Raw genomic sequence first — 16,177 nt, 5'->3', positions numbered from 1 at the left:
ACTTTGCACCCAAGGTTAAAATTTAGGTGTTGTCCTCGACAATTCTCTTTCATTTGGATCTCACATTTGTTGATTACATTCCTCCATATATTAAACATTGAATGAAATATTAATTCATGCATTCATTCCTTCAAAGACTGGATTATTCCAATGCCTTAATCCTAATATATTGCGAAACATGTTTCAGATGATTCAGAATGCAGCAACCTGTTTACTTAAATTCTTAAAAATACTTACTTAAAATTTTCACCTGCCAGATAAATATCAGATCGCTTATAATAATAATTATATTTACATTTTACTTTTTTAGCTACTCAAAGTGCTTTACATGGACATTGTATAACCACCTCAACTACCACCAATGTGCAACATCCACCTGGATGATGTGACAGCAGCCATTTTGAGCTAGTATGCTCACCACACATTAGCTATTAGGTGTTGAAAGGGTCAGAGAAATAGTCATTTACAGACAGGGATGATTAATGGGCTCGAATGGATAAGACGATAATGGGCAATTTGGCCAGGACATCAGGGTACGCCAAACTCTTTTCAAAAGATGCGCAGGGAAACATTTATGGCCACAGAGAGTCAGGACCTTGGTTTTAGATTTTATCCGAAAGATGGCACCATTTTCTTCAGCACAATGTCGCCATCACTGCACTGGAGCATTGACAGACACACAAAGACCACAGGGAGAGCACTCCCTGCCTGCCTCACCAATACTTTTCCAACAGTAACCCAAGCTTTCCTGGTTGGTCTTCCATGCAAATGCTAGCCAGTTCCAAAGTGTAGCTTCAGATGGACCACTGCTCTGAAGTACATTCGGTGTGCCTGGTTTATAAGATTTTGTTACTTATGTATGAAGCCATATACAAGTTCACACTAGTCTACATATTGGATTGTCTAAATAATTATACATCTTCTCACTCACTCACTCTGTACCTTGTCTGCTGGTTTTGTTGATGTCTCTTCTTTCTTACTTTCCACAATGGAAGGTTGGAGGTTTTAGATGTGCTCTACCCAAGCTTTGAAATTCACTTCTCTTGCATATTAAGTCTTTGGACATAATTTTATTAACTAAAAACACCTTAAAACACATTTTTAAACTTGACTTTTCTATAGTATGTCTTAGACTATTCGGTTATATTTATATTTAATAGTGCTTAAAAATGATTGTGTTGTTTTATACTTTGCAATGTGACCTTGAGTATTTTGAAAGGCACAAATAAATATAAGGTTCAGGTTAGTTGCAATAAGACGGACATGCCAATCTTCTTTAAATGATCTGGACATGCTAACCTTTCACACTCTGGTTAAAATGATTGTAGTAAAGGCAAAATAGCCTGATATTTGGTATTTTAGTTAATTCTGCTGATAGATAGATAGATAGATAGATAGATAGATAGATAGATAGATAGATAGATAGATAGATAGATAGATAGATAGATAGATAGATAGATAGATAGATAGATAGATAGATAGATAGATTGATTGATTGATTGATTTTAGGCTGGCTTACTTAAATTAATCATGTTTGCAAAATGTGAACACCATTCTAATAATCTAAATATTTTATTTCTTAAATTTGTGCTTTGGTGACTTTTTTGCTGTACACCACCAAAATTTAAAATTTCAAAATAAAACTAAAATAATTTAGTTATAAACAATGATAAGAAAAACATACGGATACCTAACACACCCTCCAAGGTACACTGCTTGTGTGGGTTACATGGTTTACAAATTGGATAGAGGAAAAAAAAAACTGCAGCTGAAATCCTATTTTAGACATGGTAATAAATTAAGACAGGAAATCAACAATGAGCAAGTGAATCAGTAAATAACAAGCAGAGGAAAGAAAAACCTGACCTTGCCTACATGCAGAGTCTGTTCACTGCAATGCCAAGGAGTGGTTCTGCTTTGAACATCTGCAAGATGACACATTAATACATCATTCTGTTAAGTCACTGAATTGTTTGTGCCCCCATCTGTGCATTATTGGGATACAGGTTTTCTTACATCAGATACACAAAAAAGATCTCACTTGGTAATAATGTCATCTTCCCAAAGGCCCACTAAGCCTGTTCCACAACTTGACACAATGTTCAAAGAGTGGACTGCCAAATCAAATGCCCATGAGAGGAATAAATTGACCACAACGGTATTCAAAATGAAATAAATAACAGAGTGAAGACTGTCAAGGAGGTCAGGCTGGGCTAATGTCACGCATGAGCCAAGAGGAGTGTTTACTTAATTTTTGAAGGGTTTTTGGTTACTGTGAGTAATGAGCACAATTTCAGAAACCATGCTCCGATACTTTCTGAAACAAACAAAAACTTAATCAATTGTATTTACAATGTAAGACTCCGATTGAATATTTATGAGATACAAGTGGTGTTCTACCAGGTATGCAATCTCAAACAGCTATAAGTGTTTGCTTTATAGTATGCAATTATTAAAGGCTGATAATGAAAGTATGGATACATTTGTTATCTTTTTTATCTAGGAGTAATTAATATTGGACTGTCTTTCTCAAGGCATAAATAATATTTTTTTCAAAAAGCAGCAACCTCCATGTTTCTACTTGTATTACATTTAAATAATTAGGAGTATACATATTCTAACCCAGCCACAAGAGATGCACAAACCATTGTGTTTCTTTGTGTCATCCCAAGCCTGGACAAATAGGGAGGGTTACGTTAGGAAGGGCATCCGATGTAAAATTTTGCCAAATCAATATGCGGACAACAATACAAATTTTCATATCAGATCAGTCGAGTCCTGGGTTAACAACGACAACCACCAGTACTTTTAGCCAACAGGGTGCTGGCAGAAATTGGGCTACTGTTGACCGAAGAAGAAGAAGAGGGGGGAAAGAGTAGAGGAGGTAGGTAAAGAGAGTGGAATTGAAGATAGGGATTTTGAAAGTTGGCAGTATGACTGGTTAGGGGAGAGAGTAAGCCGATATGATAGAGAGAAGGAAGGTTGATATATTGTGCGTGCAAGTGAAGAGTTACCAGACAGCTGGGCAACTACAGCAGAAGTAGTAAGGGTGACAGCAAGAAGGGTGCTTGGCAGAGGAAGGAGGAAAAGGAAGTCTGGTGGTGGAATGGGGAAGTACAGGACAGTATATAGAAGAAGAGGATAAATGACTTGGAAAAAACATAAATTCTCATTTTACTTGTGCTGTATAATTCACATTTCTTATCTAGTCGAATGCTGAAATCGTGCAATGGTAAATTCATTGAAAAGTTACATTAAACAATTTCTGAGAAAAGACACTAACTGAAGGTAAAGACCAATGTTTGGATAGGCAAAACCAGCACGATGATAAATAAGGAAGTAAATCAAAATGTTGTGGTTAGTAAAGCGATTGCACTCCAAACCTCTCTGCTCTAAAAAATTTGAAACGCTTGTCCTTAAATACATAATAAAGTGTGTCGTTTACATTTCTATACTAGACTAATCTTCTCACTATATACTAGACTAATACAGGCTTGTAGATGTTTAAGGCACATGTATTCATCAGTTCACATGCTAAAAAGGCACACTACAAATTCCTGTAAAACCCATACCAATAAAATAAAAGTTAAATGTAAATGTAAACTTAAAGTACTGACAAGGGTGGACAGGGCAAGTCTCCATCACTATCAATGGAATCCAGTCCTTAAAGTTTATTGCATAATCAGGCAAGCCAGCATATCCAAAGAACGTACATAAACACATGTCCTTTCCAAAAGTCAAAAAGTAAAACTTTATTTTAAACAGAATTACTAAGACTGAAAAGAATCTAAATCAACCAAAGTAATAAATTAAATTATTTGATCTTCCAATTTCAAAAATAATAAACAGTAAATACATGGATTCTAAGAAGAAACAAAATATTAACACTGGACAAATAATGAACGTTTCAAAACAGTGCAATGTTCGTCTCTTCACTGAAACAATGATGCAATTTAATCTAATCGAGAAAATTTAAAGTGCATCTATCTGTGCTTTGTTAACACAACCACACAAAAACCTATTGATTGAAGATAAAATTTGGTAACTTTTTACAAAGCACCATCTTACAACACAGTCAGCTGCTACTGGTTTTCCCATAATCTTGAAACAAATGACAACTATGAGTTCAAAATGATCCACAAAGACATGTTGGGTTTATGAGTAGTGAGAAAATCCTATCACCCCCTGCAGATGGCACTGAATCTATTTAAATGTAATCCACTTAATCGGATCAGGACATAAATTAAGGCCATTAGAAGAAAGAGCTGGGTGCCAGGATGAAGCTGGAGCACCAATAAGCCTTATGCAACTTAAATCATCAATAAGTGTGTGTCAGGGGAAATTACTTCGGTCTCAAACAAGAGACAGGAAAATCAGTATCACGTGAATTTCCTCAACCTCATCTAGTTAAACTATTCTGGTTCATTAAATGATACAATAAAAGTATCAAACCAATGTTAATAAAATATTTGAAGTGTGAGAAAGATCATAAAAAGTAATTCCTGAGGGGTGGGGGAATGTTATACAGCTCAATTTATAAGTCTGATGTAAAAGAATTCAGACATAGATTTAAACTAGCAGAAATGCCCCACCAGACAGACAGCACCAAGTACAAGTAAAAAAAAAATGGAAAAGAATTAAAAATAGATCAATATGAAGAAAAGATTAAGCAACAGAGGAAAGCAAAAATGAGAGATGCAAGCTGTATTGTTGTTATTGGGCATTATAAGAATTACCATCTACAGCAAGCAGGTATTACAGGCTTCTCAGGTATTTATATTTACATATTTTATACTTATATGGTTCCCTACTATTTATGTATTTTAAAAAGAGGAAAACAATGATGAAAAACATATTCTATAATTTCCACTATAACCTGAGAGTCAAGCAAATACTTTACAAAAATGTATTATCATTAAATGTGGAAATAAAGAAAAATATCCATTACTTTCTAATTATTTGACTATGTAAGGGTTGAAAACAACACACAAACAGTAAATGTGGATTTAATATTTCTTCACTTTGATTTGCTATAAACAGAGTGAGCACATAGTGTCCCTATACAGTATATTAACAGGTGCTTTGGGTTATGAAAATCCTGTATGGTAGAGGCATCCTGGAGGAGACAGGAACAAAAAAAAAAAAAAGACCAGGAGATGACCAGCACAAAATGAAGCAGGCAAACACCATAGTCTTTAAAGAGGCTGAGGTCAGAATACCAAAGGAAGCAAGCATAGGGGGTTCTCAAAGCCAAAAACTAAAACAAAGCTGTACTCAGAAAAAGAAGGAAAAAAAAAAAAAACAACTACATAATCCTTAGCCCTCATTTTAACTAGACGTGACAGATATTCAGTAGTGGGTCCAAGAACTGGATGCCTGAAGCTGTGCGTTGCCATATTTAATAGGCAAAGCATAATCACACAACACACCGAGACCACCATAGCATGCAACTAAAACCAGTACAACGACAACAAACAGCAAAGAACAAAAAAAACACACACAATAGAGTCTAGCTACAGACCTCCAGGGATCTGCTCCATTGGCAAGCACATCACATCGGACACATTCAATGACATTTAGTGGCCTTTGCAATACACATCAGTCATGTTACACTATATGGCCAGTCATTTGCATTTTTCGCAACACGTACCTTGTGTATTGTTCTCAAAATAATATCCTTAAATTATGTTTAAGGATAGAGTTGTGGATTGGTTATCTTACTCAGGAGTAAAGACGACTATCAAGCAGAAATATATGATGGTAGATCTGTCGTGTAGTAGGAGAGTCTTGTGTTGTAGGCCACAGCCAGACCCTTCTTGGACTTTCCACTGTGTAAATCAGGGTTTCCCAACCAAAGGGTAAACTTTAACCTATTCTAGAGATCAATTTGCTTAAAAAAGCTGAAGTCATGAAGATTTTGATTAGTTCCCAAAGATGACATAAGACTTGTTCTTTCAACAAGTGTGCCAAGAATATCCACAGTCACAGGTGAAAAGCAAGAACAAGCGTCTCATTGACTCAGTGTGTTTCAATCTGGAATACCAGTATCAGCTCATCATTAGTTGTTTTAAATTAGTGAAATTGCATTATTGTGAGGTATTATTATTGTTATTTGAACTTAAAAATGTTAAAACAATATCTTGAAATTTCCTCTTTGTCAAACGCTTTATTGTGGTAGAAGTATAAACTCAAATTACTTAACAAAACAGGGTGGGGTAAATTTAGTTTCAAAAAGTTGTCATGGGCTAAACGAAGCAAAAACGGTTGGAAGAACCTAAATCATATGACATAAACATGATATCCAATAGGCTGTTCAAATGAGCTCCTAAATCGCAGATCTCTGGCAGTCTGCAGCTTGACCGTTCTCCATAAAACAGTGGGACACACCAAAACCAAAATGTCACTGCTATAATGACGATAAATGTTAAAACCAGGAAAAACAAGTTTAATAAGTTCTGAAATGGTTTTAAGAACAACAAAACTCAGATTCATCACACTTTGGTTTGCATTAATACATTATAAATGTTAAAAACAGAAAAAATCTGAACACATCTACCTACCAGATTCCAAGAACAACAGCTTGTTCTTCTGCACAAAGATCAGGCATAATAAACTGGTCTGGATCTGCCAGCTTAATATTGTTCAGCACTGTATCATCAGTCAGACAATGGTCCTAGAAAGAAGCACATATTATTCAAAAAAATAAAATTTAGGTCAATCCAATATTTGTACAATTTATTGATTTAGAATTACATAAGCAGGAATCAAAATTCTGCAAAAAGGTCTATGTACATTAAGAGAATTCTTTAAGCAAATATGTCAAAAAAACTTTGGCACTATGCTTGAAAATGTTGCTGTCATAAATAGCTGCCAAAATAATTAAACAGAAAGAAAAATGTTTTTATAGTTTTACAAGAAACAGAGCATGTTTTTTGTATAGTCTAACATTCTGATCGATGCCGTTTGGGTCAAAACTAGGAATGTGCTTGGTTTTCAAAATCGACAGTTTGCTTTGTACAATAGATTTTATGTTACAGTTCAGTATATATTTAGGGACACAAAAACAGGCAAAACAATTGTTTGAATGCCTCAGGGAGAGAAAAATGACTCTTTCACAGAAATACATGCCTTTGTTAATCAGTACCATATTTTCATTTACTTATACATAATAACAAATGTTATTTTACTGAGTGCAACAATTATGTAGAGGACATGTTGCCATAGCAGGTGCAAATACTGAGATAAAATGGAGCAATATTTCTATGATCGAGACCACTGAAAGCAGCCCACAGTACTCCAAATAGAGCTTAGGCAGGCAGGAGTTTGCCATGCAATAAAGATGGAGACCATGCAGACTAGGTAAAAGGTAGTAAGGCCCAATTATTTTAAGGTATGCAAACAATGAACCACAATAAAATACTGGGCCTTAACATATGTTTTCAGTTTTCTAACACTTAGTACTAAGTATTACTGTAAAGATGGCTAACATAGGCAAATGCTGCTTTAACAGAAAAGTACCAATGGATCACAAAATATTCTGCTACATTTTATTGAAACCACTGATTAAATCAAATGTGGCATTCAAGATATCTACTAGTTATTCTTTAACCATCATAATACTGTCAAGTCAAATCAATCAAAACAGTAACATCTGTAAAGAAACACACTCCAAAAAAGACATATGAACATTAGATTCTTAGCATTATTAACTTCAACTATGTCATGAAAGGAAAACCATTCAAAGTTTCAATACAAATAATCAACATATAACAAACATTTCTTGCAAATACAGAGTATGAATTAAAATAGAATACAAAATTTTCTTTCCAAGTAAAACAAGACACAAGCAAGAAGTAGTAACTGTGCTTTGTAACACAAGCATCATTTCCATCTTCTGCTTAGTAAGAAAAAAGATTAAAAGTACAGTGCCCATTTTCAAAGGCAGAGCTCTTTAAACAAAACACAAAAAATGTCAAAAGTATAAGACGGTAATTTAAAGGAAAATCCATAATTTCTAATGCTAATATAGCTGAAGACTGTACAAATGCTTTTTTGGTGAAGCCATGTTTTGCAGCATGCATTATATTTTTTCAGTATCGCCCTCCTTTTAATAACTGAGAAGTCAACCACAGGTAAAAGTTCTGAGTTTGTGATATGTGACAAATAAAGGTGATTGTGAAATGTTAAACTATTTTTATATATTTGCAAGTGACCAGTTTGTGTTAGTGAAGGTAAATGTACATGTCCCTAGCTCGGTATATGGTTTTGATTTTAAGTTAAGCTTGTCAACACAACCAAAGCAGTCTTGAAACAGGTTTTGAAACTTTCATAAGCAAACCACCAAAACAACTTTTAGCAGCTGATTTTATCTCCTCTTTAATAACTGAATATCAATAAATAAATCACTTGAATAATTTTAAACATATCCATTAACTGCAAGTTAGTTTTTCCTTCTCTATGCTCCATGTAGGCTCATGGGACTCTTGGGACGTGGAATGTCACCTCTCTGAAGGGAAAGGAGCCTGAGCTAGTGCGCGAGGTTGAGAGGTTTCGGCTAGATATAGTCGGACTCACCTCGACGCACAGCTTGGACTCTGAAACCAATCTCCTTGAGAGGGGCTGGACTCTCTACCACTCTGGAGTTGCCCCGGAGAGGCCGAGCAGGTGTGGGCATACTTATTGCCCCCCGACTCGGAGCCTGTGCATTGGGGATTACCCCGGTGGATGAGAGGGTGGCCCCCCTCCGCCTTTGGGTGGGGGGAAGGGTCCTGACTGTTGTTTGTGCGTATGCGCCGAACAGCAGTTTGGAGTATCCACCCTTTTTGGAGTCTCTGGAGGGGGTGCTATAGGGCATACCTTCTGGGGATTTCCTCGGTTTGCTGGGAGACTTCAATGCCCACGTAGGCAATGACAGTGAGACCTGGAAGGGCGTGATTGGGAGGAATGGCTGCCCCGATCTGAACCCGAGCGGTGTTTTGTTATTGGACTTCTGTGCTCATCATGGATTGTCCATAACGAACACCATGTTCAAGCATAAGGGTGTTCATATGTGCACTTGGCATCAGGACACCTAGGCCTCAGTTCAATGATCGACTTTGTGGTTGTGTCGTCAGACTTGCGGCCATATGTCTTGGACACTCGGGTGAAGAGAGGGGCGGAGCTGTCAACTGATCATCACCTGGTGGTGAGTTGGCTTCGATGGTGGGGAAGATGCGGTCAGACCTGGTAGGCCCAAGCGTGTTGTGAGGGTCTGCTGGGAGCGGCTGGCAGAGTCCCCTGTCAGAAGTAGCTTCAACTCCCACCTCGGCAGAACTTCAACCACGTCCCGAGGGAGGTGGGGACATTGAGTCGAATGGGCCATGTTCCGTGCCTCTATTGTTGAGGCGGCTGACGGACTGTGGCCGCAAGGTGGTCGGTGCCTGTTGGCGGCAATCCCGAACCCGTTGGTGGACACCGGCGTGAGGGATGCCGTCAAGCTGAAGAAGGAGTCCTATAGGACCTTTTTGTCCTGTGGGTCTCTGGAGGCAGCTGATAGGTACCGGCAGGGCAAGCGGAATGCGGCTTCGTTGTTGCTGAGGCAAAACTTCGGGCATGGGAGGAGTTTGGAGAGGCCATGGAGAGCGACTTTGGACGGCTTCGAGGAGATTCTGGTCCACCGTCCGGCGTCTCAGGAAGGGGAAGCAGTGCAGTGTCAACACTGTATATGGTGGGGATGGTGCGCTGCTGACCTCGACTTCGGGGCGTTGTGGGTCGGTGGGGGAGTACTTGAAGACCTCCTCAATCCCACTAACATGCCTTCCAATGAGGAAGCAGAGCCTGGGGACTCTGAGGTGGGCTCTCCCATCTCTGGGACTGAAGTCACCGAGGTGGTCAAAAAACTCCTTGGTGGCAGGGCCCCGGGGTGGATGAGATATGCCCGAGTTCCTTAATGCTCTGGATGTTGTAGGACTGTCTTGGTTGACACGTCTCTGCAACATCGCATGGACATCAGGGACAGTGCCTCTGGATTGGCAGACCGGGGTGGTGGTCCCCTCTTTAAAAGGGGACGGAGGGTGTGTTCCAACTATAGAGGGATCACACTCCTCAGCCTCCCTGGAAAAGTCTATTCGGGGGTTCTGGAGAGGAGGGTCCGTCGGACAGTCGAACCTCGGATTCAGGAGGAACAGTGTGGTTTTCGTCCTGGTCGTGGAACAGTGGACCAGCTCTACACCCTTAGCAGGATCCTGGAGGGTGCATGGGAGTTTGGGGTACCGGACCCACTGATAAGAGCTGTTTGGTCCCTGTACAACCGGTGTCAGAGCTTGGTCCGCATTGCCGGCAGTAAGTCGAGCCCTTTTCCAGTGAGAGTTTGACTCCACCAGGGCTGCCCTTTGTCACCGATTCTGTTCATAACTTTTATGGGCAGAATTTCTAGGCGCAGCCAGGGTGTTGAAGGGGTCCGGTTTGGTGGACTCAGGATTGGGTCACTGCTTTTGCAGATGATGTTGTCCTGTTTGCTTCATCAGGCCGTGATCTTCAGCTCTCTCTGGATTGGTTCGCAGCTGAGTGTGAAGCGGCTGGGATGAGAATCAGCACCTCCAAATCCGAGAGCATGGTCCTCAGCCGGAAAAGGGTGGAGTGCCCTCTCAGGGTTGGGGGCGAGATCCTGCCCCAAGTGGAGGAGTTTAAGTATCTTGGGGTCTTGTTCACGAGTGAGGGAAGAATGGATCGTGAGATTGACAGGCGGATCGGTGCGGCATCCGCAGTGATGCGAGCTCTGCATCGGTCTGTCGTGGTGAAAAAAGAGCTGAGCCGTAAGGCAAAGCTCTCAATTTACCAGTCGATCTACGTTCCTACCCTCACCTATGATCATGAGCTATGGGTAGTGACCGAAAGAACGAGATCGCGAATACAAGCGGCTGAAATGAGTTTCCTTCGCAGGGTGTCTGGGCTTTCCCTTAAAGATAGGGTGAGGAGCTCAGTCACCCGGGAGGGGCTCAGAGTAGAGCCGCTGCTCCTCCGCATCGAGAGGAGTCAGATGAGGTGGCTCGGGCATCTGATCAGGATGCCTCCTAGACTCCTCCTTGGTGAGGTGTTCCGGGCACGTCCAACCAGGAGGAGGCCCCAGGGAAGACCCAGGACACGCTGGAGGGACTATGTCTCCCGGCTGGCCTGGGAACGCCTTGGGATTCTCCTGGAAGAGCTGGAAGAAGTGGCCGGGGAGAGGGAAGTCTGGGCTTCTCTGCTTAAGCTGCTACCCCAGCGACCCGACCTCGGATAAGCGGAAGAGGATGGATGGATGGATGGATGGAGTTGTGGTACATTGTCAGACCACAATGATGCAATTATTGAAGGGCTGAACAGATTAAATGAACCTTTAAGACTCGGCCAAACTGGCCCTACTTAGCCACCACCTACCCCAGCCTCATTTTACAATTTATATATATAATTGACTAAGGCAAGACAACCATGGAAAGCACGCCGGAGGGGGCGTGGATTCACTGAGCCGCCGACAAGACAGACACCTATGGCGCAGGAAGAAGCCACGCCCACCAACTCCTGGCACCTCCGAGCCACGTTGACTGTTCATAGAGGCATGTTTCTCGCGGAGGTGAATAGCCATATGCAGCGTGTAAAACGGTTTGCGAGGGGTATCTCATGGGATCCTTAAAACAATCCTTTACAACTGAGGTTAAAACACAATGAAGTAAGCAGTCTTTAAAAACTGAGTTTTCGATTACGACGCTGTGTGTTGGTTCGTTCCGTGCATTGTTACAATGTTGCTTTTCTTGCTGATTTATTACATTACCGATTTTTCAAATGTTCATTTTCTCCCTGTGCTTAAAAATCATTAAAAAACTGGCCTGATTATGCGGCGTATGGTACGCCGCGGGTTGGCTAGTATGCTATATTTGCTCAGAAGGAATATTAACAAAAGCACACTGATGATAGTACCAATCTGTGAAAACAATTAATTTTCTCAGAAAGACTAAACAAAAGCAGGCATCTGATATATTTACATTTTAATTATACACTAACATTGTCGATAATACACTTTTCCACAATGTTTTGACTTCCAAATTAGGTAATCTTTTGACACTTGTTTTCAAATACATTAGTATGAATTCCTATTTTACCAAGATGATATCTATTTTTATTCAAAAGAAAAAAACCTCACATAATTAAAGGCACATTCCAGAACAAAGAACATTGTACTCTGTATAAAATGTCAATACTGTACTAATAAAGAGACAACTGACGGTAAAATTTTATTCACTCCATATCAGGAGACTATGACCTGAAACAAGTTCCATGCAGTGATGCCTGATGCTTAGTACTATAGTGTGCACAGGTGACTGTTTTCATTAGAAATATCAAATTCACCTGTTCAAAACATTTTTGAAGTGTTGACACTCAACTGTATATATTCTGTTGTACATAAAAATCTTAATAATGTTTGGCCACATCAGACATCTAACAATTCTGGGTGTTACTCACATAACAATCAGAAATGCATTTTAACATCTACACTTTAATCAGTCAATGTGAACACAGTCTGTACACAAAAGCTGTCAAGCAAAAGCTTATGCATAACTGCCATGCCCCTGAACTGGATAAGCAGATTAGAAAAAAGGAGGGTGGACTATTTAAATAAGTAGGTGTACTTAATATAAAGGGTGTCCCAAAATTCATGCAAGAAGTAATTTTGATAGAGAACACAGGTTTTTAATTGTTTCATAACATAGTACAGTATAGAGTTATGTATGAAATAGCATATCGGGTAAATGGCCTCCACGGCTTTGCTGGCACATACGCACTCGCACTGTTGAAATTTTCCATGACCGTTTTGCATAAATGTGGCTGAATTTCATTGATAGAGCGCTCAATTTCCTCCTTCAAGGTGTGGGTGGTTGTGGGCTTGATGGCATAAACCTTAGACTTCAAAAAACCCCAAAGAAAAAAGCCCAACGGTGTTAAATCGCATGATCTGATCACTAAAACAAGAAATTACACGATCAGGAAATGACTCATGCAGTAATTGAATTGTTTCTCGGGCTGTATGGCACGTGGCACCGTCTTGTTGAAGCCACATGTTGTCCACATCCATATCTTGCAATTTAGGCACAAAAAGCTGGATTATCATGTCGCGATAGCAAGCACCATTAACTGTTATTGCCTGACTAGCCACATTTTCAAAGAAGAATGGTCCGATGATGCCTCCAGCCCAAAATCCGCACCAAACAGTGACACGTTGTGGATGCCTTTGTTTCTCAACAATTGCTCGTGGATTTTCTGAACCCCAAATGTGACAATTTTGACAATTAACGAAGCCATCAAGATGAAAATGAGCCTCATCGCTGAAGACGATTTTGTTCAAAAAATTTGATGAAGTTAAATCACTATTCCGACCATATTTAGAACGAAAATTGCGAATTGTAGCTGGCAAACCTTCATTATTTTTTAAATATTGCTTAACAATGAAAACGCGTTGTTCTTTCGTGTAGCATTCCATTATTAATAACCCTGAACTGTGAGCTGTCACGCTGTCTTTTTTTTCATTGGCAACACTTTACCGCACAGATGGTGCCAAATTCAAATCTTGTGTGAATTTTGGAACACCCGTTGTAATCAAGTGTTAACCTGCCCAGGTTTGGTTGGAACCTAATCCACTACAAACCCCTAATGCACAATATTCTATATTTTCTTTCTATATGTGAATATTGGATGAAAACATCATCTGATAAGGCAAAAATCTTTTGAGTTTTTTTCTTTTCATTAGAAACTTAACAGAAGTCGTTTTTTCTTTTTTTCTTCCCCCAAAAACACAACAAAAACAAAATTACATATCCTTATTTTGAGCTGCAACCTTCCAATTCTTTAAGATATGAAAATCTCGGGGGTGATCTGAAGAAAGAAATATTTTTGTACCTTTGGCAATTTTTCCACTGGTGTAGGGTCTGGAGTGAGATGACTTTGTGACAGAGCAGCCCCTTCCCTTTGGACATTTAAGATCAGTTGTGGCAAATAACTTTCCTGAAACCGTGTGCGCTTTCCCAAGGCACCTGCAAAAAAGTAGAAAGGAATACACTTTTATTTATTACCTGTCAAGGGCTGGCAGGTCCACAAAAAACACTGGAAAATTTTCAGTGTGCCGTCAAGTGTGCAAAACCCCAACTCTTTCTCCAAGTACAATAAAAAAAGCAAATGGAAACATTTTACAGTGTCACTGCATATTAGAGTTAGAAGAAATAATAAAGCAAAGGTGGTGATTTGCGCATGTGCATCTACAAAATGTACATTTGCAGAAAAATATATTGTTAAATGAATTTCCAATGACATGAAATAGTTATCTTAATATAAAAAAAAACTATTAACTAAACATTATAGTATAATAATTTAAAGTAAAAATGTGACTTTTACCCTTTGTGTAAAAACAAAAAGGCTGGCTTCCTCTTTATGCTGCCTGGTCTTAATGTCTTAATGCGGACAAGAAATCAGCTGCTATTCTTGAGGAATACACTAGAATCACTTGACACCTATAATTTTGTTAAACATATAAAATCCTGTACTGAGCTAACAGCTTCAGATGTAGAGGTCTTCTCCAACATAACCCATACGTCATTATAAATATCAGAGGGTGGGCATGCAATATCATTTAGCAATCTTAGCAATCCAAGAGTAACAGAAGCTGCAGACTGTGCTATAGTAAAAACATACTATTTAAGAAAATATTTATTTTAGTTCCATGGTTAATATTTGAAGGGATAGAACATTCTTAATCAAAATGAATTTGCAACACGTTATTACACAGCATACCAGGCATAACAAAAAATGAATGGAAAGGTGTTCACAAGTCGTAAAAAAAGCTATAATTAAACAATATGAAAACAATGAGATTTACTTTTCATATCTACTATTATCAGCTCTTAATTAGAACACCTGAATAAACAAAGAAAGTAATTATATGTTGCCCCTCAACAGCAGTTTCACTTTTTAAGGAGGCTAAAGAACGTTAATCTTTCTCCTTGCTAAGTGACACATACGCATGGTGGACAGCAAATTACTGAGCTGCTATGGCAACAGCACTCTGTCAGACAACAAGGTCCTGCAGCGGTTGGTCAAAACAGCCCAATTCGTCACTGGGACTATTGCTCCCATCTGTTATATCTAGAATATCATAGCATTTAAAAGAGAAAGATAGTACTTGCATTACAGTATATCTATATTCAAAAACACAGCTGAAAAACAAGAGGATTGTAACACTCGCTGAAAGGAACTACCAGCATAACAGTCACACAATTACCTACATACAGCAGCTCAATGGAACATGTGGATCACAGATACACTGCATTTCACAGAGGCTTGTCAAAATAAGAGTTGTTTCACAACTCACATCATTCATATTAGACATTTATGACAAGAGATTTCTAAAGAAACACTTTCATTAACTCACACATCCTAGCAAAAAAGGTTTGTCTCCCTGCCATCCAGCAAATGATGATATTGCTTTCAAAGCTGACTTTCTATCCTATGTAGCATCTGCACCCAAAAACAATACATTTTTTTAAACATTACTTACCCCACGTAGTTTGTAGTGATAACTAAGAAAAAAAATTTAATATAATGTTTTCATGCAGAACGGAAAGAAAAAAGTTTATAATAGAACGTAATCATGACCGATGCTGTACAATGGCAAACAATGTGAAAAAAAACCCATGGAAAAGAAAAAAAATCTCACATTACTCGTGTTGCATAATCCTCATGTCATTTATCCAGTTATATGCTCAAAACATGCAAAACACATTCGCGATTTGCCTCAGCAGATATCATAAACAGGAAAGGCATTCCCATAATACTACACTTGTGAACTGAAGACAGGACTCTGAACCAGTGAAGGAGGGGGAGAGGCAGATCTTTAATTCAGAAGTGCAGTATTAAGGAAGTGCGTTTTTTTGTTTCTGACGTGCGCTAACTTTTCCAGAACCATCTATTTAAGAATATTTTAGCAAAAATGAGAGCTTTTGGCATATTTTGAGCTTAACAACTGGATAAATGACAAGTAGATTATGTGACACAAGTAACTTCAGATTTTTCTTCTATTTTCACATTGTTTGTCGTTGTACATCATTGGTTACCACTGGATTCTATTATATCAAACTTTTTTCTTTCTAATCTACTTCTAAACCCGAGTTTAAAA

At 39.0% G+C, this 16,177-nt stretch overlaps 1 protein-coding gene across 1 annotated transcript in view; it reads right to left on the bottom strand.

The window, feature by feature from the left end:
• Positions 1–16,177, bottom strand: part of ttc27 (tetratricopeptide repeat domain 27) — a 267,145-nt gene that overhangs the window by 195,393 nt on the left and 55,575 nt on the right. The window contains exons 7-8 of the mRNA XM_039739065.1: positions 13,909–14,042; positions 6,561–6,673 (exon numbers count right to left, since the gene is read on the bottom strand). Of these exons, the coding sequence (XP_039594999.1) occupies positions 6,561–6,673; positions 13,909–14,042 (247 nt within the window). The remainder of the gene's footprint in view (positions 1–6,560; positions 6,674–13,908; positions 14,043–16,177) is intronic.

The sequence above is a fragment of the Polypterus senegalus genome, chromosome 16, assembly GCF_016835505.1.
Source record: "Polypterus senegalus isolate Bchr_013 chromosome 16, ASM1683550v1, whole genome shotgun sequence".
Taxonomy (NCBI): Eukaryota; Metazoa; Chordata; class Cladistia; order Polypteriformes; family Polypteridae; genus Polypterus; species Polypterus senegalus.
This window is presented reverse-complemented; position numbering and strand designations above follow the sequence as displayed.